The sequence below is a fragment of the Corvus moneduloides genome, chromosome 1 (genome assembly GCF_009650955.1).
Source record: "Corvus moneduloides isolate bCorMon1 chromosome 1, bCorMon1.pri, whole genome shotgun sequence".
NCBI lineage: Eukaryota > Metazoa > Chordata > Aves > Passeriformes > Corvidae > Corvus > Corvus moneduloides.
Window position 1 is genome coordinate 158,010,860 of NC_045476.1, and position 27,995 is coordinate 158,038,854.

General features: G+C 41.3%; 1 protein-coding gene and 1 long non-coding RNA gene across 6 annotated transcripts in view; one reads left to right on the forward strand and one right to left on the reverse strand.

Annotated features, from left to right (window-relative positions):
* Positions 1 to 27,995, reverse strand: part of KCNQ3 (potassium voltage-gated channel subfamily Q member 3) — a 203,728-nt gene that overhangs the window by 121,445 nt on the left and 54,288 nt on the right. Inside the window, exon 1 of one of the 4 annotated variants that reach the window (XM_032133661.1) lies at positions 10,855 to 10,877. The exons of the other annotated variants lie outside the window; for them this stretch is intronic. Within the exon in view, the coding sequence (XP_031989552.1) occupies positions 10,855 to 10,862 (8 nt within the window). The 5' untranslated portion in view covers positions 10,863 to 10,877. Of the gene's footprint in view, positions 1 to 10,854; positions 10,878 to 27,995 lie in introns of those variants that run through there. 4 annotated transcript variants of the gene reach the window in all.
* Positions 75 to 27,956, forward strand: LOC116455672. Of its 2 annotated transcripts, none has more exons than XR_004244447.1 (3): positions 75 to 170; positions 457 to 536; positions 26,873 to 27,956. It is a non-coding gene; the product is annotated as an uncharacterized LOC116455672 (long non-coding RNA). The 2 variants fall into 2 exon arrangements; XR_004244446.1 differs by lacking the exon at positions 75 to 170 and adding an exon at positions 183 to 286.

The following is a 27,995-nucleotide window of genomic DNA, read 5'->3' on the forward strand; positions in this document are numbered from 1 at the left end:
ATCTTGATGCTAAAAATAAAAGAAATGGGAATCACTTTCTGGAGCTGGAATCCTCCCCTGCAAGAAGCCTCTGACAGCACTGAGGCTGGCAGAGGAGCATTGTGATGGAACAAAGGCAAGAACAGCCCTAAGACATCTCCCCTGCACAGCAGGAGAAAAAATTGATAAGGGTCTGTATTTCTTAGAAAACACCCACTGATGCGTGTCTGCTCTCAGACTCAATAAAATAAGGCAATCTTTCCATCAGCTTCACCCAGCTTAGCCAAAGATTCTCCAATGACTGCCTGTAAGCTATCACAGTCCAGCTACAGCAGTGCAAATGGGGCCAAAATAATGTTCTGGGGGAAAAAAAGGGAAGTTAATTAAAGCAACAAACTGCCAGAGTTTCTTGTTTTCTTTTCACTTTCCCTGTTCTCTCTTTTTTTAAAATTTGTTTTCCCCTGTTTTCCTGAGCAGGTCGTATCTGCTGCTGAAATAAATCAGAACAATTCCTGGCTTCAACAGTGCAGTATTGGTGTGCAGTATCTCAGGATCTGGTACGTATAAAATTTAACATTCCTCTTGTAAGAAATATTTACCTACAGAGAGTCTGCACCTGCCCTCCAAAAATAGGAGATTCCTCCCCATAAAGTATCTTTTCAAAGCTTTCTAAAATCCAGCTAAAAAATCTTCTTTATGTCACTGTTCAGCCACCAAGTGCACAGCAGTTAATTAAAATGCACAGCTCCAGCTAGGAAGCTTATTCTGACTCCTGGCTGTAACTGGCAGGCTTCCGCCTGCGTAGATAAAGGGTGATGGGAACATGCAGTGTCAGACAGCTCGCTCTCCTCAGCTTTGTTCCTTTTCTTGTACTCATCGGGAGCCAACCTGCAAAGAAGGGCTGAAAGTCTGTAGCTACCCAGTCTATCCTTTTTCACACAGGACATAGGCCTCCTGATCCTTGACACCTGTCCTAACAAGCCAACCTAGTTCAGATCAGGGAGAATCAGTTTATCAGGTGATGCAAGAAAGCCAGAAAGGGATTATTTACAAGGGCATGTAGTGACAGGGCAAGGAGGAATGGCTTCAAACTGAAAGAGAATGGGTTTAGATTAGATGTTAGGAAGAAATTCTTTACTGTGAGGATGGTGAGGCACTGGAACAGGTTGCCTAGAGAAGCTGTGGATGTCCCATCCCTGGCAGGGCCCAAAGCCAGGCAGGATGGGGCTTTGATCAACCTGGTGGAAGGTGTCCCTGCCATGGCAAGGATTTTGGAACTGGATTACCTTTAAAGTCCCTTCCAACCCAAACCATTCTGTGATTATATGATTGATGCTTGCAGGGGAAAGAACAAGGGGTGACCTGACTGAGGGCCAGGTACTTATCAGTGTTGGCTGGCATTTCAGCATGAATGGACAAGGAGCAAGCTCCCTCTATCAAGCCAAAGACATGAAGCTTTAAAAAGTGAACCTACTTCTAGCCAGGCATCTCTGGAAGCCAGTATGACCACACATACAATGCACCCAGCTGCTGGGTCTAAACACAGCAGCTGAGTAAAAAGTGCGGCCCAGCAAGGTCTCACTACCATTATAAGAGCATCACCAGTCTCAGAGATATCTTGTACAGGGACGTATCACTTATAACATGTCTGATCTTTTTTAATTTCTCTGTAATCTTCTCTGGGGTAAACAGAATCAGAAACAGCCAGAAGCACAGAAGAGTCTCTCTCTGAGATGTTTTTCACTTCCACTATAGCTGTGTTGCATGTGCAGGAATGCACATTCCTGCTGGTCCCCTGACGTGCAGTTGAAAAGCAGGGTCACTGCTGTGTTTCACACAGCATCCACTGCACAAGAAGTGCTCAGCTGCCATTGTAGAGTTTAATGAAAGAACCTCTGTAACATAATTACACAACAAGGACAATACATCCCTTCCTGTCTTTCAGGATTAATTGTAAAACACAGGCAAGCTGCAACTCACTCCTAATACAACATTACTTACAAATATCTCATTGCTAATCCTGAACTCTGCAATTTCAAGATGCTCATTAATATCTGGGATGTTTCTACTTTTTCTCACAGTAACAGTAACTCACAGGCTATGGACTGCTTTATGCCTGCTTGAGGTTGGTATGTCCACTTGATTCTTAAATCAAACTTGACATTAGCACCACTTTCTGTGTTGGGTTTTTGTTGGGGATTTTTGTTGGTTTGTTGATTTTTTTTTCATCTAGATATAGCAGAGATACCAGCTCAGATAAAATGCTGCCAAAGTAAATCTTAAAGCATGGATTTATGCAGACAGAAATACAGAAATACATCAAGACACTTGGAGTCACATTGAATGAAGGAAGATAGAAATGAGCTCAGAGGAAAGAATTATCGGGATCCACAAGAAAAACCAATCTCCATTTTAGTGAGCTCTGTCTGCCCTGGTTCCTCTCTAAGAAACTCTGAAGTCCCCTAATCCCTTTCTTGGCAACTCTTCCATATGCTGGTATGCTGTTAGCCCACAGCAGGGACACAGATTTCCATGATGCAATTTGCTTATTTTTCCTTAGTCCTTCACTTTGTTTGTTTAACCTTGCCGATATGCTTCCCATGGAAATCTCAGCGTCGATGACAGAATTATTAACAGTGGTGAGGGCTGATGGGGAGTCTCAAGCAGAGTAAACACAAAGACATCCTGGTGTAGCACAGTGTTTGTCATTGCATGTGTCATGGTAAAGCTTTATGAAAAGAAAAAGAAATGTTCCACTTCTTATAAAGCCAGTCTCACAGGACACAAACTATTTCATCAAGAAGTTGTAAGGGGATATGGTAAATGAGCTTTTTGGCCCTAATGAACTGATATTTATTACCACTCATGTCCAGAAATGTATGTGACACAATTGCAAGATTTATGGTCAAAGCATTCAACAGTCAAGAAAATACCGGAAATGGAACAGCCATTTAATTTTCCATTTCTTTTTATTCATTCTTCCTGGGTACTGTGAAAGACTTTAATGACTTAAACACAGAGTTTCCCCACTGGGCCCCTATGCCATGGATTGCACTTAAGTCACGATGGGTACTGACCAGGTAGTTATTCAAAACTCCAACTCAATGCCACTGTTCAATGGCAACTCCGCATCCTTTTTGTCATGACTTATTCAAACTCTGCACGTTTGAATTCATTATTCACTTTTTTCTGAGTGCATCATGATTGTCTTTATGTGCTCCAAGAGGAACTTGTTTTCATTAGACTTCAAGAATATTAATATCCCCATTTTAAATATAAGGAACTGGAGTTGAGGGAGATATTGTTAAACACACTGTCAACTTTGAGAGCCCAGTGTGTTATGCCCATGGATTGATCTTTCTGGATACTTAACATTTTTGCAGCACAGTTTGTTACACAGACACTGATGGACAGAGTGTTCCTTGAAGAGGAGAACAGTTTATTGGGATCTTGGCCCAGGACAGCACGTGAGGAGTCAAATCTCTCAAACAGACATTTCTTGTTGCCATTGGTGGTGGGAATCTGTGGTGAATATCCTTGTAATGACATCTTCATCTGGACTGGGTAAGGCTCTTCGGCTCAGTTCCTATATCCCAGCTGGCCTGTGGTTCCATGTGAACACCCCAGCAAACATAATTTATGACTACTTACATATCATAACCTTATATAAGACATCTCCAAAATAAATACACTGAAAGAACTGGTCCATATAATCAGTTCAGCAGTTGCAAGAATAATTTGTGTTTACTGTTTACGAGTGCCTTATCTAAGCACAATTTGATCACTTCCAGGAATCTCCTGCCTTGTCATTCCACCCAGGATCATTGAATCATAGCCAATTATAACTAAAAAACTTGATTTTCATACATTTAACTCACCAGTAACTTCAGATCCATAAACCTTTTCACCAGTTCCCATAGATTTCAGCTGAAGATCACAGAGCTTGACCTTTCTTCTTCTGATCCCCAAGCCCCAAGTATTATATAGCTCATAAAAGAAGACCACTTTGGTCAAATTACAATTTACCCACTCTTAAACGAAACTATGATTCAAGGCTCAGTCAGAATCAGGTTTGTGCAGGTGGCTCTCTGGTTAACGAGATAATCTTGTTATACAACTTAATTGTTTTACAAGTTTCCCTAACAGCCAGCCCTCCCAGGGGTGAGACAGAGCTGCTTCCCCTCTTCCTCTACACTGTGTTGGTAAAAAAATGAGAGGCTCTGGGAACACCAGTAAGTGTTTTTCTGCTTTTGAGTGGTTGCAAACAAATAGCAGTGTCAAGGATCAGAATCCAAGGGGCCTCTGCTTTGGCACCTGTTCAGTAGCATGGGGAGCAGGCTGGATGCAAATCACTACAATGCAGCAGAAGAAGCAGAGGAAGGACAAAGTTTAACATAATTAGAACCTGGGGGAGAATTCATCTCCTCAGTCTCCAGGAGGGCCACAGAAATTAAGATCTCAGATCTTTGACAGATTCAGGCAATTTTTCAGAGATGAAACACCCCAACAGGAGGTAAAAACCACAGCTGACACCTGCCTTTCAAGGCAGGAAAGCCTCTTTCTGTGATCTGGTTCTTAGGAAACTTCTCAGGATGGCATAAAGTACCACCTCATTCTGTGGGTTTAATCTTGTTCACATTTGCAACTGACAAGGGCAAAGCTCCTCTCAAACTCACTCAGGAGAAAAGAATATTTAGCACTTGAATAGCTACTTACCTTGGCCTATGCATAACTGCATCCAGTGAAATCTGGATCACTACAAAGTGATTGTTTAAGCACACAGAACCTTGGGCTCAGCTCCCTGCTTTTCCACAGCCTTCTTTGCACGACACTGAGAAGTCCCATAGGCCCAAAACTTTCAAGTTAGTTAAGAATCTCATAGTTTAAAAGACTGCTTTCCTCTGGATCCCATTTCACCTACACACCTTTGACATCAAAGCTTTATCCACTCTGCTTCAGCTTCCCCTCTCTAAGATAAAGGCAGTATTCCCTGATCTTAAGGCAGGTTAGGGAAAATAAATAAACCATGATTGATAACATGCTTGGTAACCCAACAGGCAGCCAGGAGACTGAGGGAGATCTGCATATTTTTTTTAACAAGCATTTTAATTTACATATATGCATTACTGCCCAAGATGGCTGGGTAAATTTAAACAAAAATAAAAGAAAAAAATTAAATGAACAATCATGAATTCCCGGAAAAATAAGGGGGTGGTGTAGTTCATGGAAAGGTACTTGCTGTCCTCCACAGTCTGCTCTTCTCAGGCTTACAGCAGGGATCTAGGGAATGTTTTATCCTGTGGTGAAAATAGTGTTGGTGGATGCTCTGCAGACACATGGAGCCCACGGGACATGTGAAAGAGGGAAGAATATGTCACTACATCCCCTCATGCATTGAGATGGAGTTTGCTTGACTGACTGGGATTTATGAGAATTCACTAGGACACTTATGATTGGCACTAGCCAAAAATACACACAGCTCTGTGTTCCTTTCCTTGTTATTCAGTTTGTTATGGGTGAAAAGGAAATTATTTGTTGTGAAGAGGCTGTCACCGGATAAAAAGGACTTGGAGTCACCAAGTGAAGACAGACCATGGCTGAAAAGTGCAGCCCTTCAGAGACTTAGTTTCTGAGATTGAGGGATGCTGTGATGGAGCACAAACCTCATGAACCCAGACCTGATGTCTTCAGGCTGCAAGAGAGGGAGTGCAAGGTGAGCTGCCCTCTTAGACACGGGCAATATGATTGCACTGCTCCAAATGAAAATAAAAATGGAGGTTAATGCAACACTTAGCGTTTTTTCATGTTAAATCCTTTCTCCTACAGGTCTCAGTTTTTCATGATAGGAGCTGTTGTGAGTTGTAGGAATGTACTGTGCTCATGGCACAGGGTCCTGTCCTCTAGCATGGAGTCGGGTACTACTTTAATTAACAGCAATGGTTGCTGTGACTGCCAAAAGAAAAGAAGATTAGCTCAGAGTACCATTTAACATAAAAATTCATTAGACCTCAGGAAATGGGACCACAAGTACATAATACTTTATGGACAGATGCTGCTAAGCAGACAGCTCCCCTGACCTGAGGAGATTAATTTAATGCATGTATATGACACTCCCCTTTTAAAGCATCACTCATATGAGCACAGTGCTCTTCTCTATTCTTTTGACTTTGTGCCAGAGGGAGAGGACAGCCAAGTTGCCCAACTTTAAGAAAAATAGACCTTCAAACACACTATCACCAGATTTCTGCACTAACATATTTTGTAACAGGGCTGGTAAACCCTAAACCCATGGGCCAATTTGTGTTTTAATTCATACAGCAAATTGCCTTGTGACAAACTCAATATTAACTCATTTATCATCTCTGTTTTCTGCTCAGCTCACCAGCTACAGCTTTATTTGCTGCCTAAATGCTGAACTATAGATAGCTTGAGAGGCAGAATTTGAAATGAAAAATGAATGCACCTTACAAACTTAGCACCTTGAGCGGTGATCTTGTCAAGCTTTACAAACTAAGCAGAATTGTGTTAGACCTGCACTGAAAGGAGAGCTATGAAGAGGGAGAGGCGAGAGAAAGCAGAAGGTGACATTCAGCTTTACTTTCACCAGGACACCAGGGAGAAAGTTCCCTTGTGTTGCCCTGGGTAAGTGTTGAAGAGAAGCCATCATCTAGAGCATGTTAATGTTATTAACTTTGGTTTGAAGGCCTTAGAGGAGAGTTTTGCATTGATGCTTTTTATGATTGCAGAATAGGGTTTTTTTTCACCAGATCATGCACTCACATTGCATCCTCCTTTTGCAGTATCTGCAGTCAGACTTGTAGATTCTGCTGAGGGAGGCAGCAGTGCTCGTGTCTATGGCAATCTGCTGTCCATCTGAAGCATCTTAGAATCACAGAATTATTTGGAATATTGGTGGAAGAGACATTTAAACCCCCAGTTTAAAAAGTCCAAACCCCCTGCAAAGTGCAGGGACACCTTCCACTAGACAGATTGCTCAGAGCCCCATCCAACCTGACCTTGAATGTTTTCAGGAATGGGGCATCCATCACCTCTCTGGGCAACTTGTTCCAGGGTTTCACAATCCTCATTGCAAAAAACATCTTGCTTTTATCTAAGCTAAGTCCACCCTCCTTCAGTTTAAACCCATTACCCCTTGGCCTATTGAAACGGGCCCTGCTAAAAAGTTTGTTCCCATCTCTGCAGTTGTGTGCAGAGTTGTGTGTATTTTTTCTAATAAAATAAAGGAATAATGCAACTGCTACAAAGCTGAGACACCAGGAATCTGCTAGGCTTAAAATGTAAATGGGCTAGAGGAAAGGAACAAAGCAAAAAGAAAGAAAACTAAGCATAAAAATGCTGTGATGTCTACAAGCATATACAAGACTAAAAACTATACTATTGCTTAGACAATTATATTTTTTAATCTATTCCTCTTTTTAATATTTATATTTTTACAATGAAATCAGCCTCTTTGCTGTCATTATCACATTCCCCCATCTTAGTCTGATTCCCTCTGTCCTTTTCTCCTATTGCATTTCAACCTTCTTCCAACACTCTAGAGATGGGAGAGAAAACCTTAAAGACAGAAATCCCTACAAACTCCCTGATTGCTGGCGTCCAGAAAGAGGAAGGAGAACTGAATGAGTTTCTCCAGTGAGGAAAACCTGTGGTGGGAATTCACCTGCTGAAATCATGTTGCACAACGCCAAAATCCTCAAACCTGTCAGTGCCCAGCCATCAGACAGGCTGCAGGTGCCAAAAGCTACAGGCAGAAGTTCAGATCACTAACTCTGAAAATCAGACTCCTTACAGACAGTGTGAGAACAACCCCAAGGCTTTTACCTAGTAGGCACTTTGTTGTGACTCTTTGGGTCCTCTCCACTGACCAGCTCAGCCTCAGAGGGTACTCTTCAATGTCTTTTGAGTTTAGTTATGGTTAGAAATGAAACTTACCCTCTAGGAATTTTTCACTCATTGTGGGATGAATCTTCTCACCTATTAATGCTATGCCATGAAAGCAGGCTTTCCCATAATTTCCTGCTGTTCTTTATGATTAATTTCCACTGCTAATCAGCAGAAAAACAACAAAACGACCTTACAAGGAAAGAGCTGTGAAAGGCTAAAACCTCTAAAGTCCCCAGCTTTCACTTGAATCTCTATGCCATCCCCAAAGTCTGACTTCTATTTCCACAAAATTCAAGAGGTCTTCAAATCCCCTTTTGTAGTTTATACCAAGCTGACCTCCTTGGCATGCAAGCTTTTATACAGCAAGAAAACACTACTGCCCACAAAATTAAAGAGGATGGATGGTCTCAGTAATAGACAGGACTCCAATTCTTACCAGCTTCCTCAGCAAATCAAGTTATGTCACTGAGGTAACTTTACTACAGTTGCCACTAACAGGAACAGCAAAGTCCTCAGAGAGTTGATCTGGCATAATAGCTGACACAAAACACATGGGACAATTCATCACAATAAAAACTGCACACAGGTAAATTGCTTTCTCAAATGTCTCGGGACAGTCCTCAGAATAACACAGAACTCAAGAGAGAAAAAAATGCTGAAATATAGACTTTGAATTATTGCCTCTCCCAACTCAGAAAATTATAATGGGGCAAACAAGGGAATGCCTCAGTGCACCTCACCCCAGTGAAGTCATCTATGAAAGTTTGCAAATGCTGAACTGTCTGCCTGAAGAGTGAACCTCAGCAAAAACAATGAAATAAATTTTTGCAGGTGCAGTGAATTGAAGGGGACATAGAGGTGGGAGGGGTGTTATGGGAAGCAGCAAAAGCAGGTTTCTGGATGGCAAAGGCAGGAGGGAGCCTGAAGTAGGGGAATGGGACCTCAGGGAAGAGGCAATCCCTGCTGCCTGCTTGAGTAGTTTTCCCCACTGCAGCAAATTCATCCGTTTTACTCCACAGCTGCTGCTGAAGCAGTGTATGGTGGGGAGAACTCAGACAGTGCTGTGAACTTCTTTAGAACACAATAGTGCTGTTAAAATACCATGTATTTTATCCTGACAAAACTGCTCCCCTGTGTAAGAGACGCTGACACCATCATGGGAGGTACAAAAAAGTATCTGATAGCACAATGAGCCCAGAGAGAGAAAGAGAAAGAATGAAGTAATCACTTTGTAAGCTGTTCAACGCAGCCCTTACAGAGGATAGGGTTTTCCTGGGTGAATACATGTCATTTTTCAGTCTTTACCTTCCAGACACTGGAAAAAATACAAATATATAAAAAATTCTTAATCATTTTGACTTGACAAAACATGTCTTTCAACTAACCCAAATTCTCCTCAGGTATGCTTTGTCCCTATTATTTGACTTAGCAGATAATTACAGACCAAGCCCTCTTGCCTACAGATTTGCATCTTAATGGTGAACTTCTGAAGAGCTCTTTGTCTTTTTTTATCTTTCAAAGAAATCTCAAAGAATCAGATACTTGTCCATTTAATACAGCATATGTCTAAAATCTGATTTCACTTTGGAGATCTCAGCATTTTTATTATTATTATTATTATTATTATTATTATTACTGGTTTTGGTCAGAAGTGTGGTATTTCACAGTTACAAGTCTGCAATTTTCTTCTGGACAAAAATCAGATTTTCTTATAACTGTGGTTATCTCCTTAGTACACAAGATATACTGAGATAATAGATGTTTATATTTTTTAAAAGAAAAACAATTGGTTTTGGACAGGGAGCAATTTGTTTTGGGTTTACCTATGGAATACCTAAAAGAATTATGTGGAGTGACAAATTTGGCTTGTGGGATGAGGTATAGAGAAAAGGCAGAGGAAATTTGTGCCATGTTGAGTCCAGGTAATATCCCAATTCATAGAATTGTAGAATCATTAAGGATGGAAAAGACCTCTAAGACCATTGAGTCCAACCACTAACCCTACACTCCCACCCTGCCCAACCCACTCTGTCTCCAAGCACCACATCCACATGTTTGTGAACACTTCCAGGGGTTATAATTCCACCACTTCTCTGGGCAGCCTGTTCCAATGTGTGACCACTCTTTCAGTGAAGAAATTTTTCCTAATATCAAATCTAAATCTCCACTGGGACAATTTGAGGCCATTTCCTCAGGTCCTGTCACTTGTTACCTTGGAGAAGAGAGCGACCCCCAGCTGGCTACAGCCTCCTCTCAGGGAGTTGTACAGAGCAATAAGGTCCCCGCCAGCCTCCTTTATTCACATGCATTAAAAAAAATTTCTGAAGGCTCCAATGAAAGCTCTGTTTGGGGCCATCCCTTTCTTTGGATATTGTTTGCATGTCAAGTGCATCTTGGCAGAGGTACTTTCCCAACAATGTCTCCTGGCTGTGTGTTGAGGAAAAGGCAAACTTGACATGTTTGCTGTGAGCAGCTTTGTTCAAAACTCCCCTCCATCACTGCTGATGAAACAAAACAGAACAAAACAAAAAGCCCAACCAGTTCAGAGAGGCACCAGGTGTCTCATTCAAAACAATCACTGGATGTGGTATGGAAAAATATCCCTGAGAAAGCCTGGTCTGAGCCAAGCATGGCTTGGAACCAGGTCACTTCTGCTGTCAGTGAACAGAGGCCTTGAGTGAAAGCTCTTGGTAGCAGAAGGTCATATCCTTACTTAACAACAGTGTGTCATGCAAATATCAGGCATTTTGTGCATCTCAGAGAAGACCTGCAAAGCACTTTGCAAAGCACAGATGAAGCCCCATCATATTCAGAAAGGCAATCAGTGCAATTCATAGAGGAAAAAGCTGCTGAGATATGGAGTTTCTTGGCAGTGGTCACACATTACCATCAGTTAGTAGTTTTCTGCTATATCATGACTGGTTTCCTGAACCCTTTGAAAGCAGACACTGCGAAGATTCATGCTCTTACCTTACCATGTTTCCCCTCCTATGAAGATTTCCATAAAAATTTTGTGAGACACACATGGCAGGCTCTTGCATTCACTGCACATCCATCAAAACACCAGGTCTGCCTTTGCAGAGTGATGGGGGCTCCTCAGCATCTCCAGAAGAGGTCACACAGCCTTCACTGCTGCACTGCTCCAAGAGTCACAGAATATTCTGCATTGGAAGGGACCCACAAGGATCATCGAGTCCAGCCCTTACAGAGATCAGTCCCGCAACCATGGCATTATTTACACCATGCTCTAACCAGCTGCTAATCTAACAGAAGCTGTTTAATTTAGTCTCTTAATCAATATACCAAGAATACAAAACACCAGTTAACTTACCAACATAGGAAGGATTTACAGCAGCCCTTGGTTCTAAAGATGAATATTAAACAACCAGACTCTTCCTTGAATCGGAATTTAGACCCCAGTCCCTCAAAAGATGAAATATGTGGTTTTCCCCCTCCCTTACTGCAACTGAAGTGTGCTGTTGAATCACCAATAAATCAGGATGAATTTAACTATATTTCTGTCAGTTTTGTTTAAAACCAATGGATAATAATTTTGACAATATTTTATAAACTGTATTGTCAGATTATTACTCACAGCTATTGTTTACCATGGCATTACATATGACTCTTCAGTGATGACAGTGCACAAAACATGGGCTCTGTTTCCACCAGCCCCCTCCTGGGGCAGGAGCTGACACATTCATGCTGGGGGCAGCCAAAAGCACAAACGTGACCAGCCAACGCAGCACACATTAAGCTGCACTAATTCACTCTCCACATCTGCCAAGGCCGTGCCTCAAGCCTGGTTGTGTGGTTAGCCCAAGATCCCAAGGAAAGTTTGTGACAGCAAAAAGAACAGGCAGCAGGGCTTCCCTGGCTGGTGACAGCATTCTTGTCTTGGGATCATCCTTCATTGTCTCAAAGGAAACCTGGACAGAGGCAACACCAGCAACTCCAGTGAATGTAAAACATTACAGAGGGGTCACCAAGATCCCCATTATTCATACTTCTCCCCTAGCTGCTACCTCTTCCCTGTAAATCTTCAGTTCAGTACCCACAGGCATTCTTGACAGTATGAATTCAAACCGGGACCAATGCAACAGATAACAGAATACAAGTCTCTAAGTATATTTGTTCAAACTAATTCATTCCCTTTTGTGTCCTTGACATTGAGATAGGGTGGAAGAAAATGTGTCATTTGATGACACATTACTCTTTCCCATCTTCATCCATCTTCCCCAATGCTTATTCAATAGTTACATGACTTGAATTCATCACATCAAGTGTACACTAAAATTGAATTAAAACAATTTGAGTCAGAAAGCATACAGATGCTCATATGTTTCCGATAGATAAGGACATCCTGTTAGAGTTGCACAGCTGCAAATTTTGAAACATTTAAAAAGAAAATTGCTTTACATGGGGGAAGGAAGGAGAGGAAAGATGCCTGATTTTAAACAATTCATTTTCTACATTATACTGTTTGGTATATTTTTTAAGTTTCAGAAAGGGGAATGCTGGGTAGAAAGGAGGAAAATTCCATTAGTGTCTCCATAAAAGGTTTTTAAAATGCTCTCTAAAGCATTTTAACACTGAAAAGTATTCTTCTAGACACGTTATGCAGGGACAAATTAGACACATTCTTAGTCCAGGGAGAATTTAAAATAGAATTAAAGAACACATGTTTACAGAGGCTTCAAGGAAGGGATATCTAATCAAATGTAGGTAACAAAAAACCCAAAAAACCAGCACTAGGATCAGATTCTCAGCTGGTGCAAACTGGTGGTGAGACTCCAACCATGAATTTCTGATCAATTTCAGCTGTCATTTTTACAGGTATTTGAGTGAGAGAGGGACAGATAACATTGATCTACTGTTTATTTAATGGCATGAGGAGCTGACCAAAGGCAAAACACAGAAAAATACACTAAGCAGAAGAATACCAGGGAAATGGACCTGACAGTAAACAGTATTTGCAATCAAGTTCTTCTCCCCGTAACTCCATGGCTCTACAACAGAGAGATACAGCAGTAGTAAACCTGATGCAAGATTTGCCTCAATGGGCTTTACTTTGAGCCTTCTCTCCTTCAGGGAAAATGGGGATCCCACTTTTTTTTTTCAATGTTCAAGTCTTTTCCTCAGTATCGTGTCTGTGAGAAAGGGTGTCATTTACTTCTATCATTTCCAAGATGCTGACACATTATAATCATCTATGTATAGCTTCTAATTCATTTAGTATTGCATACATATCAATAGCAGAGTATCAAAGCATTCTTCTTGCATAATTTCTGATTTGTGCTACACAGAATCACTGTCAGGAGAATGCAGGTGAAACTCAGCTTTCCCAGAAACAATGGCTCTTTTGTCCTTGTTTTCAGAGGTAGCACAAGAGAAAAGTTGAAAAACTTCATTTCAGCTCTCTGCAGGAAAACTGCTGTGAAGTTATGCTGTCTTTCATGATATTTGTCAGTGTATTTCCTTCTCACAGGCTGCAAGTGAAGGAAAAGGTTGAAAAACTGAACAGGCTAGAAACCTGTGGGAGTCCCCAGCCCTTTCACCCTTTTTACTCTTCCAGCCATTCAAACAGCTGGCTGAATACCCGCTTACTTCCAGGAGAAAATGGGTATTCAACCAGCTGAGTCTTTTGTCCACATCTTTGTTCTTTCCAGGCAAACAGTAGCAGGGAGAGATCTGTTCTTTTCACTCATCCATGGCAACAGAAAGATAAAAGTGTCCAAAACACCACTGTAAGCAGCTTCTCCTTCCTACAGCCACAAATTGGGGCACAGTGATCTTCTTTAAGGAAATGACATCATCATATATGTGCTTTTAAAGAGAACTTTTCTCAAGGATCCAGCTGATTTACGTGATTACTTATCTGTAGGGAGCTGAGTATTGCCCCTGTGAAGCGATCTGTGGAACCCAACTGGACCAGATGGTTGTGTGTGCATTTCAGCTGGGAGAGTTCCCGTGACCCTAGAGGATTTGGCCTTGGCAGTGACAAAAGAGAGCATGCCCCACTGACACAGGTGTGACATCAACTCCAGATGTCACAAGGCCTTTGGAAGTGGACTGGACCATCCACACCAAAACCTCCTCTTCTGGGAAATGCACCACAGGGTATTTAGTGAGTGTCTATCTCTAGGACAAGGATGTCTGGCACCCCAAGACAAGACCAAATGCAAGACTCAGCAGTCTTGTACAGCTGACACGTATTAAATCATCAGCCTGACCTGCAAATACACCCAGGATTAATCCCAAATGGCATTTTTATCCGAGTTCTAACTTCGCTTGGTATCAATTAATTCGGGACATATAACAAGATCACAGCAGGACATTAAATGGCTGTATCTTCACATGCCCCAATTCTTAACTATTGAATTTTCTGATTAAAAGATGCATAAATGAAGAAGACATCCAAGAGCTTCTAAGTTCTTTTAATTATAACATATAAATAAAGCCACACAAGAACATCCAGAGAAATGACAGCAATGCAAACCAAATGTGGATTCAGTAAACAGTTGCTTACAGCACAGCTGAAGCTCCCTCTCTAGTCACATAGATTAGGATAAAAATTATCATTGCCTGTAAGTGAAAATGATGGCAACAACTTTCTTAAACTGAACTATCTGAAAGCAAGAGCCTAATTTCTTACATGTGTACCCTCATAAAGAAGGGTTTGCTTTCCATAGTGTAGAGGAGAGTCACTTGGCTAAAAGGAGACAGAATATGTCTCCTGAAATTTCCTGGGTTATCTCATCTGGCCTTCAGAAAGCCCAGAGCAGATTTCAGAATCTTAGGTCCCCTTCAGACCCCATCTCATTTTTCCTGCACAATTTTCTTGGATAACTCAGGACTTCTCATACTACACACCTGTGTTTAGGCAACTAAATCATTTGCATCAACAGCACTGCATGCTCAGGCAATGCTGACAACTCCAGAATTTTAGGGAGTCAATATTGGATCCTGACCAAAGATATTGATTACTGCAGACTTTCCAGAGTAAACCCAATTACACATACATTCCGATTAGTGACAAAGAAAATCTGTAACATTCCCAACAAACATGGTTCGTTCCAGGATAGTGTTATAGCTCCCAAAGTACACTTACAGTCTTCATTTGAGGAACTCCTTCATTTACTTGCCTGGAAATGAAATAACTGATATGAAAAAGCTCTGTAATATCATAAGTTGCATTGAGACAGGGAAAGGTTGAACAACTTCCAGCTGCCTTTTCCAGCAAAATAGAAGAAATAACATAAAACCAGCAAGTTAAAAAAGAAAAAAATGAGATCATTCATTACATTCTATGTTTATAAGTGACTGTAGATAGAATCAATTATATAATGGGAGAGAAAACAGATGGGCTTTACAAAAAAAAAAGAATCCAGAAATTACTGAGCCAAAAGTCTTAGCAAACTGGGACAATATCCTGGGAAAAGATCAGGATATAGTTATCCTAGTCTTAATCTCTTTCTTTGCATCCAGTTCAGGTAAGGATTGGGAAGAGGATCCTGAGCTTATAAATATTTTCTTATAATGAAGACTCTTATATTGGCAAAGTGCAATTGTAATAAATGCTGCAAGAATTCACTGGAAACAAAGAAATACTGGTGACAATAATGACCTAAATGTGTCCTGATTTCCTTTCTCAATTAGTATGCCACACAATCTACATCATAGGCTGCAAATCAGTAGGATTGCAAAAGACCTGAGACTTCCTAGTGTAAGGAAATACCATCCAAACCAAAATTTTTCCCCTCAACAGATGTTGTAGGTAAACTTCTTGACGTTTTTGTGACCTCACAGGTGAGATTCTACACATTACCTCATTTCACAGGTGACAGTAGGAGGATTATGCAACAGGACTGCAGCTGGGAATGAGTCTTAACCAGTGAGGCTCCTCTGAAATGTCTTCTCTGTCAGCCTGCTGCAGGGCTGTCCACAGAACAGGGAGAGCATGGCACTGTGCTCCCAAAGCAGAGGACAGAGATGGGGAAAAGCATTTGAGTCTCCTGCCTATCACCTGGAATTAGGCTGGTCCGTGGTTCAAATTTATTCAAATCCCTTTCTTTTCCAGGAGCATAAACAAATCCTGTCCCTACAAAAGGGAGAGGCTTAGGAACTGGTTACATCATGGAGACATGTTGCTAGGTGTTTCATAGTCTCTGGGACACATAGGAAGCCACAGGAATTTTGAATTTCTAAGTTTCCCTGAAATAAGCAGTTCTTGCAATAATCAAACCTCCTCATCCAGGGATTATGAATAGTTTAATTTATATGCCTGTGCTACCAGCCTGCTTGTCCAATGCAACTTCCATTTGTACCCTTTCATGTACATCCTCAGCTCTACATGATCCCTCTGCTAGTGCTCAGCTGGTCAAACCTTTAGTACACCTAATGGAAAATTAATTCCTACAAGTCAAAGGGAAAAAACTACCTGCTCCAACATCCTCAGAGCTGGACTCTAATCCCCACAGGAAATGGCTACAGAGAGCAGTGTTTAAGCTGCAGGAGTCAATCACCCAATTTGTGCTTATGCTGCACCCAGCATGACAGGGAGTCCCATTTCCATTCATTCCTATGTGCAACACTGGAATAGAAATAAATAATAATAATATTGCAGCACTGAGCTTGCTGTTCCCTGCCACTGCTGAATAAATTCTCATTATTATATTAAGGAAATCCAAGTGTGTGTGTGTTCTGTAATTAGTCATCTCTCTGCCATGTAGCATAGCTAGTCCTTACACTCTCCCTAGTGATACAGATGTTAGCAGGGGAGTTTACAAATGCATTCCTCTTAAAAGACAGACTCTATTTTTTTCATTTCTTTTAATTATCCTCATTTTTAAATATGTTAAATAACAGTACTTTTCACATCTGGTCCTCCTATAATTTTATCTAACATCTCCCCACACCCTCAGAAGGGAAATCTTTCACTTTAATTGCATATTAGAGCTTATTTTCGGAGGGGCAGACAGCTATTTATTAATTCAGCTCTTTCCTCTCAGACACAAAGCAGTCCAGCATTCACTGAGTTAAGTTAGGGTAGCTGCTACCACCATCTGTGACACATTTAGTTTCCCAGAAATCTATACTCTTCAAATTCCCCTGTGTAAGTCTGGAGCCTCTCTACCAGCATTAGCAGGATGATGGAGAATAGGACTGCTGGTACAAAAAAAGTGTCATGTTTGGTCTCTGATTTCTACTCTTGTAGCTCCTGCAGCTAAGCTTATCATCACTGCCAGTGAGATATATGCCTATTTATCAGTAAAGAAATAAAGAGAGTCTGACAACGTTGGAAAATCTGGTGTGCTATAAAATACCTGGCAATGCAAGGCATGATTATATATGCAAGCAACTCCTAAAAATACCATAGCTCTTAACAGAGGGTTCATTACCTAGACACATGAAGTAGGTTTTTCCCAAGACAACCAACATCTATATTAAAGGAAAGAAATTAATTCTGCTTATTTTCACGAAAGAGAGGGGAAGGAAAAAGGAAGTGAAGAGCAGCCAGGAACAGAGACACTAGATGAAAGGAATGAAGCAGCCCCTGGTGAGAAAACTGCCTCCTTAGGTGTCATAGGCTTACTGGTGCCTGTACGATATTTGTATCTGAAACTCCTGCCAATAAGCCTGCAGTACTCAGAGTTTTGTACATTTCTGACTGATTTCCTGACAGATGACATCAACCATCTCTGTCCTCATGAGGCCAATCTGCCCAGGCGTGTTTCTCACAGCCCCTTCTAGAGAACTGGCTGAACTGGGTGTCAGTCAGAAGATCCTGATGTGGAGGAGAAATGGCAAAAGCCCAAAGAAGAACCACAGGCTGAAGTGATGGGGCCCAGAATGGCCAAGAATGTTCTTAACAGGAGGAGGTGTTGCCCTGCAGGCTGCCACAAGGTCATGAGTCATTTCCCAGGCAAAGACAGATTCTGCTGCAGCCAAAGTCTTTGTCTTTAAATCCATGCCATCCTTCCCAGTAGCTTCCCTAGGTTTTGCACTTGCCTTTGGGCAGGCTTGGCCCTGACAGTGAATTGCCCTTGAGGAATTAATACCTGCTTTGCTACCAGAAATGAGCAGCTGGTCTTCCACGAGGAGGGATTGCCAGCAAACAAAAGGATTTTCCAGCATGTCCCACTAAAATGACTTTTGGCAGGAAAATGAGAATCTTTCACAATGGAGCCATTTTTGAGATGCCTGTACCAATTTCAACAGAAACAAAACATTTGATTAAAATAAAAAAGGCAGGGAGAGACAGCACAAAGAGATCGGATTATAAGCCCCCTCCAGCAGCCAGGCTCTCCCTGGCCTCTCCAGCTTCCTGTGGGAATTGCTCCACTTTGCATACCTAATCATTGCTAACCTAGAGAAGTGAGGGAGAGACATGCTATGCATCTGCTACCAGGGCCTCTTTTGTTCCCCATTAACCCCAGGTGCTGTCACACTGCCTGTGACATGGTTCCACAGTTCCCACATGTAGATTAGGGTAATTTTCACCCTCCCTTTGTGGTTCTTTCTCATGTAAGAAAGTAAAGCTTCAAGGTCATGTCCATGATTTGAACCAGACAGAGCAGGAAGGAGAATTTCAGGTCCCATCTCATATCATTGCACCCATCACCTGAGAAGCCTCCCTCTCTAAAAGGCTCCTTTAGTTGTGATAAGAGGCAAGGAAGTCTGGCTCCCCACAGACTTTTCCAAGTGGGAAATCACTTTTGCAATAGCTTTAGTTTCTTCTAGAATTACATTAGCAATTAGATTTCAGTGCAGTCTGACTTCAGAATCAAGATGTCCTTTCCAACATTTTATAAATTTGCATGAACATAACCACCTGTTTCCCTCTAGTAATAGCCACAATTTCTCTTTATTTAACAAATTGCATTAATTATAGAGAGTTTCTTGATTTCTTTTCTCCTCATTACAGCAAAACATCTCAAAGAACAAGAATTTTCTTTAAAAAACATCTACTGCTGACCAATGATGCTACAGTTTTTTGTCTGGGAAGGGCTGCTCATCAAGATGCATTGGCATGAAAGGGCTCTGAGCTATGGCTCCTCCTCTCAGTAGCTTAGGTCTCTGGTGTATGGGCAACATAGGGGATCTCTTCAGTAAATCTAAGATTTCCTAGAAAAGCTGAATTTACTGGACATTCAATGCACATTGTATTATACATGCAACAGTAGTTCTGTTTTGACCTCAGGAGCAAGAAATGGTTGGTTAAGCTTGTCCTTCAGAGCATTCTGTAGTGAGGCAGAAAGCAGACAGAGAAATTAACAGTTTCAGTGGTGGTAACCAGATCCTCACTTCCCTTTTCTCTTGTTGCCAGATATAAAATTATCACATGGCAGGGATGGGACCAAAAAAGCAGTCTGGATGTAGAGAACCTCTCTATAAATACAATACTTTGCTGCTGCACAACTTTTTCTTGTGGGACACTTCCCTGCCCTTTAACAAGGTTCTCTGTTGTCCACTGCAACAACACTGGTCCAAGAAAACCAAGAACAGCCCCATCTTACCAGTGCTCACAGACATTTCCCTAAAATGTGCCTAAATCTTCCCTTCAGTAATTCCAGCCCATTACAGACAATTATACCTCCTTATACCATCCTCTGTAATTCCTTCTTGCTGTTTACACTTCGTAGGGATGCGTGGGTTGCCCACAGCAAGAACGTCACTCTGGCTCATTAACATTTAAAACCTCCAGCAAAATGTTTACAAGGTTGCTTTTCTTTTAAGCCAACCTAACGTATGAGTTTTTCTGTGTGGTTGGATATTGCAATAATTCAAAAATACAGACATTGACAGGAAAATGGATGACTAAAATAAAAGGAATAGAAAGAGTTTCCAGCATTGCTAAAATGCAGCGAAGTTTTTCTGTACTTCTATCTCTCAATAAACTGGAGGGATTGTTATCTTAAAACTTAGTTTCAAATAAGAGGGCATCAGTGCATTCTGGTCTGTGTTCTAGGTTTGCTGTGGTCAAGTTATACTTGGTAGGAAGAATCAAGTCTAAATTGTGATATATACTGATCATTTTATAAAAATATTCAAGATATTCTATCTGTTCTGTTCATCCTACTTGTCTGTGTGTTTCCTAATCTGGTGCAGTCATAAATTCCTGTTCTTTTAGTTACGCAGTTTGCTAGCAAGGATGTTCTGGAACAAAAGCCCCACTGAATAATCTACAGGAGACACCCAAATTCTCTGTTTCAAGCTCTCCCATCAAAAATTAAAAAGAATTCTGAAACCAGAACTTTTTTCCATTCAGATACCGTCCTGCTTTCCATAAATCCTTGAATGTCTTATGCCGCACAGGTGTTCAGCTGTAACATGAGAGTGCAATGAGACACCTGCACAGAGGAGACCTGTGCCAGCAGCTACAGCTGGCAGATGCCCACAGCTCATCAGATGTTGCTTGCTGGGGCAGTAGTAAAAGCAAGTAGAAAGTTTCCACATTTGCCAAGGAAATCAATCTGAGTGAAGCAAATAAACTGGGTCAGTCAAGGAAAGAAACAAGCACATGAAGGTCAGCCATGGTCCACAGTGTGGTGGCCGGTGAACATACATTACAAGGGACACAGAGTTTTCAGTAAGACAAGTCCCCAGTACCACAAGAACCACTTTATGTTAGGGTGACCAAAAAGGCTTCTCCCGGGATGCTTGTTCTGTTATGTTAATCCACCCCAGTTTGGATTCCCTGGTTGGCTGTCAGCCTCTACCCCTTTTCACTCCCCCAGAACTTCCCCACTGGTCCCCGTTCCCTACTCCCACCTTTTCCCACCCCCAAATAAAACTGTGAGCTTTGGGATCATGTTCATATTTGCCTCTTCACCCTTTGACAGTGTAGCAGCAATAAATGCTCCTGGTGGAGCACACACAAATGCCCTTCTCGACTCTTTGCTACCGACTGCAACACTGAACCCACCTGTGCGTCTGTGGGGGCACACGGGACCCCACAGAGCCGGGCAGGGACAGAATTACACAGGATGCTGAAAATGTCTGTTATCTGTAGAGTCAGCCACAGCCAAACCCTTCTAACCTGGACACCACTGGCCTGCAACTGGATTGCATGAGCTGATGATCTACTTGCCTGTCAGTGGTAAAAAGGAGTCTTATTTTTAGAGATTGCAATTCAGAAGTTCAGCTTTGACTCTAATTTGCTGCATTTGCAGCAGGCTCTTGTAAAAAATAGGGTCCTTCTTAAAATGTGGACAAGCGGGATTGTTTTCCGATTTCAAATAGATACTGTGCAAGGTGTGTGGAGGAGTACAAAGAAGTGATACCAAGGACTCAACTCATTTATCCACATATGGGTGTCAGGTGCCACTGGAGATGTTCAAGGGAGATCACATGATCCAGAGATCTGCAGGACTGACTGATTGAAGACAGGATCAGGGTCTTCCAAAGGGGACAACTGGGGGTAGTCACGATGCCCCAAAGCATCTCACATAGCTGAAACTGATGCTGAGGGATGAGATCACCTCATCTATCTATAAATGTCTGTATCTGAGCAAATTGCCTTGGCTTTTTTTTTAAAGACTGTGAAGAGAAGCAGGTGCGTGTAGATCACAGCTTTCACAGCTTCTCTGCCCTATTTTAGGGTGAGAGAAATATTCCCCAAAAGACCTGTTTCTCTTCATTGATTAGACGGGTAGTTCCGATGTGGGGTAGCCTAGCTAAAATTGGAATTTCTCAACTGCAAGAATGTAATGTCATCCGAGCAGTATTTGCCAGGGATGGCTATAAAGGTGAAGGCTCCTTTGTACATTCCCCTTCTAGCTGAAGAAAGGCTTGTGGAACCACAAGTTCAGGGTGTCACACTTGTCAGAGTAGATGCTTGCCTTTGCAGAGATGAATCATGCCTTTGCATCCACTCAGATGAACACTGCCTAAGGCTCGGGCTAAGCCCAGGGCAGGAAAAAAGTATCAAGAGGAATAAAGATTTGTGCGGTAAAACGAGAAGTGCTGCTGGAGTGTCTGAGGTCCAGCATTATAAATTAAAGGGGTGAGTATTCACACTCTGTAGTTCTGAGTGGTGCATGAGCTCACCCACACTCCTTAAGGTGGGAAATCCAGAGAAATATTATGGGAAGGAAAAGAGGACAAGAAAAAAAGGGAACTCACATGCAAAGTGAAGTTTGGCTGCTCCTGAAACAGTGTTCTCATTCTTCCAAAGGTTCAGGTCAAAGTTCAGAGTAAATCAGCTTTTTTAATGAATCATTTAGTACTTACAAAATAGTAAAACATCCCACAGCATTAACTTAGCAGTGATTAATGTTCTATAAAAGATTTTTTTATGTATGGATATCTCCTGCAATATTTATCACCGCCCCACAAGTTGCTGGGTCATCACTTTTATGATAAACCTCCAGAGTCTCTCATCTCAGATGGGTATAAATCAGGAATACTGTGAAAAGGATGGTCATAATCTATTCTTTCCCTGTGAGGGAGGGTTACAATGTTATTAAAATATTAAGTGTGCAACATTTCACAGTGGGGAGCTTAGAAAATTAGTCTTGAGTCTTCTTCATCAAGAATTTATTGAAGAGATGAGGAAGTGTCCACTTCATTTCACTCACTGAGACAAGGAATGCATTTCCTTTCATTAGGACTCCTAGTCTGGAGTGTTCCTGCATTTTCGCTATGGAGATTTAGTTGGAGAAGTTAAAACTGAAACTTGGTAATTAACTGCACACATTCTCCTGGTGCATTTCGGGGTTTACTAGAGAAGAGAGTCATAACACACTCCTACTTCAATCTGACTCCTGTGTAGAAGAGATAAATTTAAAGATACACATGTGAGGCTCACATCAGCCTTTCTTGTTGAGGGATTCCATGGAAAACTTGCAATTGTACTATGCCTCAGTTTCCCTACCTGTTGTATGAGAAAATACAGACAAAAAATTGTGGTCTAGGGTTCATTGCATAACTCCTCAAGGTTTTCTGTCACCTGAATATCTAGGTAATTTTTTTCTCCTTGTAAATATAATAATAACTTTCTGAGATATTTAAAATCCAAACTTTCTCTATTTTTAAACTAAAGGGATTCCTATATCTCAGAAGAGTGGTCCTGAAACTATTAGCCTTGATACAGTTCAGGGGGTCAGGTAAGAATCTCTACAAGTAGATCATTTCTCAGTGCAGTGTTAATTCAGTGCAATTCAGAGAATGATGCAGATTTGCCCACTCACCTCTCTAAAAAGTAGGTTGAGTGTATGTGTCAAAAATGCACCCTGGCCTCCTAGTTATATACAAGATGAACTGTGTTGTAAAAGGATTTCCTGTGACCTCTTCCCTTATAAATCAATTTTATGAACAGTTTGCCTGCCAAACTCAGATCAGCAGCAGAGTAGAAGGTGTTCAGAGCTAGAGGGAGTCACTTGGTCATGGCTGTTACCAGCTCTCCGGTTAAAGGGAATAGTGATGCTCCTTCCTTCCACCCTCACTGAGCCATCCTGGCTCTCCTTGATTTCTCAAGAACGCCTGTCAAGCAAGGGCACAAGGCTGTCATTTTATCGAGCTGCCACCCGGACAGTCAGGGCCTGCTTTGCAGTACTTCCCCCGTCTGTTCCTGGCTGAGCCTGCGGGGTGTGAGAGCTCAGGTGCCACCCAGGGCTGCCAGCTCCAGACTGAGATTCCTCGATGGAAACATCTCCGGCAGAGATGTCTGGCTGTGAGCAACGTGCAGAAACCCAGCACAGCTGAGGGAGGCTGGAAAGCATTCAGCTCACCCACTCTGGGATCTGCCAGCCCCATAGAGATGCTCCTGGGCATTTCACAGACCTTTAGAAGTTTGTGTGCAGACAAATTCAGACCTGGGTCTCTGTTCAGTATGAGAGTGTAGACATCTAGAGCACACTGTAGAGATCCGAGTGTCTACTTTTGAAGCTGAATCATACCCCTGAGGCTCAGTTCTTGTACTTAAATACAGGCTGCTAGTGCCATCTAGATGCTCTGAGGTGTCTGAGGACCTTTCAGCAAGCCCCATCCTTCTGGACAGGCAGCTGGAGGCCGGGCCTTATACCCCAAAGTAGCTCTGAAGGCTCAGAGACATGACTGGTGCCCTCAGAATGTTTGGCCAATGGAGTCAACACTAAGGCCAGTTGCAGAGCAATTCCTAAATTTTCTGTTTGAGGGATTTGAGTCCTTTCATGTTTTTATATTAGGCACTGTGAATTTAGTTACATGTATTTGCATATAAATAAGGTAGATGAGCCTCACTTAATTTATTCTCCACAGGAGAAGTTGAAAGCACTAGTCTGTGCACTACAGGTTGGTAAAAATGAACTATTTCCTTTGGGTGTCAAAAAAAAATACCTTCATTGGAAATCAAAAAGGTTTCCAAAAAAATGTTAAACTAATAATATCCCTTTTCCCTCTTCATGTCTCTTCTCTTTGCCTCACCCTTTCTTTTTCAGTGATGAAAAGGAACCAAAAAGAACAGGAAACAGATGCTGGGATCACAGGAGAAAGCACAGAGCTCCTGAAAAAATGAGGGGGGAAAACTCTGGAAAGAAAATGCTTTTCTAAACCCTTCAGATCAATCACAACAACAAAAGTTTCCTTCCAGAGCCCACTGAATTCACAGCAGTGATTTCAACTGTCTGCTTGCTTTGTGAAAATATTTTTTAATAAACTTTCATCTACTTTAAGGCTCAGCTAAAACAACATTCAGACAAACTGATCTCTACTAACCACCTAAATTTGATTCCCAGTGTCAAAGGCAGCTCCACCTTTTGCTACAGAAGTCCTTTTGGTTACAACTATTATTTATGGATATTGCAACAAACCAGACAGGGACTGTCCATTAAATAGGTAGTTCCCAAATAATGAGTTTCACGGTCATGGCAGCACAGATGCCATTTGTAAGTTGTCAGCTACTGGTCCAAAAAGCGCTCATGACTTTATAGTCAATGAGCTGTATCAGGCTAATTTTTTCAGTTAAGTAACAAGATTTCTCTCCCCCCCTTTGATATCTTCAAGGAAAAAACATCTCCTTGAATATATCACAAATACATCACTAAGTGAAGCTCATTTAAAAGTAATTAATAATAATAATAATATTAATAATAATAGCAAAGAAAATTATTTTTAAACCATTGTTGAAGCTTTCCACCAACTAGCAAGCACCAAAACAGTATCAAGGCAGGATGTTCACATTATTGTTGCACACTTCATTTTCTACTACTTTGTCACATGTAAGCTCCTGTACTCCCATGCTTTTGTGCTGCAAATTCGCATTGCATTGCAGATTGCTTGTCTGCTCTCTGATCTGAGGGAACATGGATGTGAAGGAGGTTAAGGACCTGCTGCCACAACCTGTGGTTCCTCAGTGATCTCTGATAAGAGAACCTGGAGTCTGGAAACTTGATCTCTGTTTCCAGCCTCTCTGCAAAGGTATCTGATCAGAGGTCCCTATGCACTTAATTAGTCGCTTGAAAGGGGATACCTCAATATATCCTGAAACATACAAGGTGCAATATGTACAGGTAGTAAATAATGAGTAAAATGAAAGTGGGAGTGCCAGCAGAAGGCAGAACAAACTCTGATGCTACATCCCATTAGCAAGAAGCACAAGCCGAGAAAGAAATATAAATGAAGTTGTTGACTATTTGTTAGCGCAGAAAAATTTTACACCACATCCCCTCACAAAGGTTTCTCCTCAGAGACATTAGTTTTCCCTTTGCAACAAAATGAATGATGAGGCAGACTGAAAAACACTGTGTTCCATTCAAGAACAAGTGATTAGGATTTATGATTAGGCTAGGTGAAAGGGAGAAATGAACATCTCTTGGCTGACAGGAGGACTACTGCTAAGCTGAGGAGTGAAGAACAAGGCCCATAGCTTTTCCTTGGGGTGCATGGCCTTGGTCCAGAGAGAAAAACAAAACTGGGAGCATAATTTTCAAAATTATTTAATTCAGACCTAGACAGGAAATGAAGCAATTCATTTGCAGCAGCATTTCTTATATAATGCATGCTGAAGTTTCCAGAACCTGTGTCTATTTCTTTCCCCAAGCTCCATAGTCCTGATCCCACAAACAGGAGTGGCCTTGTTGGTCTGACTGCACTTAGCATTGACTCCTAAATGCTTCGTTCTTCTATGTGTTCTGAAAAACTGGTATTTAGTCATGCTTAAATTGTGTTTGGCATCCACTTCTTTCAGGATTTAGTTAATTCACAGGTTATTAGTATTTACTGCTCATTATTTGGGAGCAATCTACTTAATGGACAGTCCCTGGTTAAAACATACAGGGCTTCTATAGAAAATGGTGGCACTGACTTTGACACTGGAAATCACATCCATAATTTCTGATTTGTCTCAAACATGCAAAGAGTTTGGGACTCAGATCTCATGTTCCTCCTTCTGATTTCTCAGTATCACATTACATGGTCAATAAACCTCTTTGAAACATTTTGGTTAAAAAAAACCCACCAAAAACCAAAAAAACCCAAGATAAAAACCACTACTCAGAGAAGTTACTTTCATATGATGAGAAAACCCCAAACTTTCTCAAATAAAGGCACTATTACACAAAGGCAATGAATCTAAAGGAAAAACACTGGGTCTGGAACTTTGTATAATGAATAATGGATTTGTTCTTTGTTCAAAAATCCTCTGTCCAGCAATGACTTTAATTCTCGGTAAGAGAGCTGAGTTTGTATTATACTGAATTTAAAAGCTATAAAATCAGATGTTCCCTGATGTACTTCTGTATGTTATCCCAAATCAGGTTATAGTTGGCAGTGAATACAGCAATGTGACAAAACCTTCACTATTTTGTGCCATATTAATCCCTCTGTGAGAAAATAAATATTGTGCAGCTGTTAAAGTGGATCTTATTCATGGAAATAAAACAAGCAATAGAACATTCTCAGCCATGCATACAACTTAAGAACTCATTGAGTTTACTAATGAAAAAAGTATAATATCATAATACAAATAATGCTTCAATTTCATCAGATCTTTTTTTTTAAACTACAGAGATTGAGCTCAACAGAACCTGCGAAAGTCTGCTACCTCAGAAGTAATATTTCTCTCTGGTCTCAGTGTACATATACATGCCTCAGGATATTTGTGCTAGCCAGGAGGAGAAGAGCACAGAGTTGGCAGGAATTCCTTGAGACAGCACAGCAGAAGAAGTCAACAGATGATTGTCTCCTACTTACTGTTTTCTGCCACCTACATCTGCTCACGAGAACGACCTGCTTCTTCCAAAGAGACTGAGGTGCAGCTGGTAGGAAGTTTTCTGCCAACATCTCATTTTGATGTCTAACTGGATTTCAATCTACCAAAGAACCATTTGTTCCCATTTGTTCCCAGTTTCTGTCATTTTGGACTGAAAAATTTTCAGGTTTGGAGAAAAAGAGTTTCATTTGGTTGGTAGAAGTCATTATCCTGCTGGTGTCCATGCAATAGAGAGAGCTCTGAGCCACTCAGGAGATTCTGGGGACAGCGTCATCTTCTTTGTACCACAACTACACTCACGAGTCCCCACATCCTGACGGGAGCCCAAAGAGGTAAAAAATAAAGTTTACCCAACAAATCAATGAAAGACTTAATGATGGAGCCAGGTTTTTTGATTCCAGTTCCTTTCCAGATCATTTATGTCCCAATCTTCCAGATGATTCCCTAATAAGCATAGCAGTGCTATGAATGTGTGGGCATTTGAAGATCCTGCTGTCTAAACTGACATTACAATATAATCCCATGATTGAAACTCTAATACTCTTAATTAGCTTCTAAAAAGTAACTCTTATCTGTAGCAAGCCCATCTGCACCATTTAAGGTCAGGGTCTCTCTAATGAGACCACCATCCACAGTTGCACAGGCTGAAAACTTGCTTTTGATATTGTATTTTCTCAAAGTCCATAACCCTAATCATTCTAATAAATATGATTTGTGCCCAGATCATCAATTTATTTTTCTGTAGGATGTTTCTTCTGCTTTTATGCTGGTCTGGTTTCATTTGTTGAAGTTACTTTGGAGCAAAGGTCCAGCATAAATAACATGAAATTCAGTGTTCCTCTCTTATTAGATTTTGGGCCTCTGGAACTCAAAAAATAAAATTATGTTATTATTACATTTCTTATCTTTCTAATGGTTT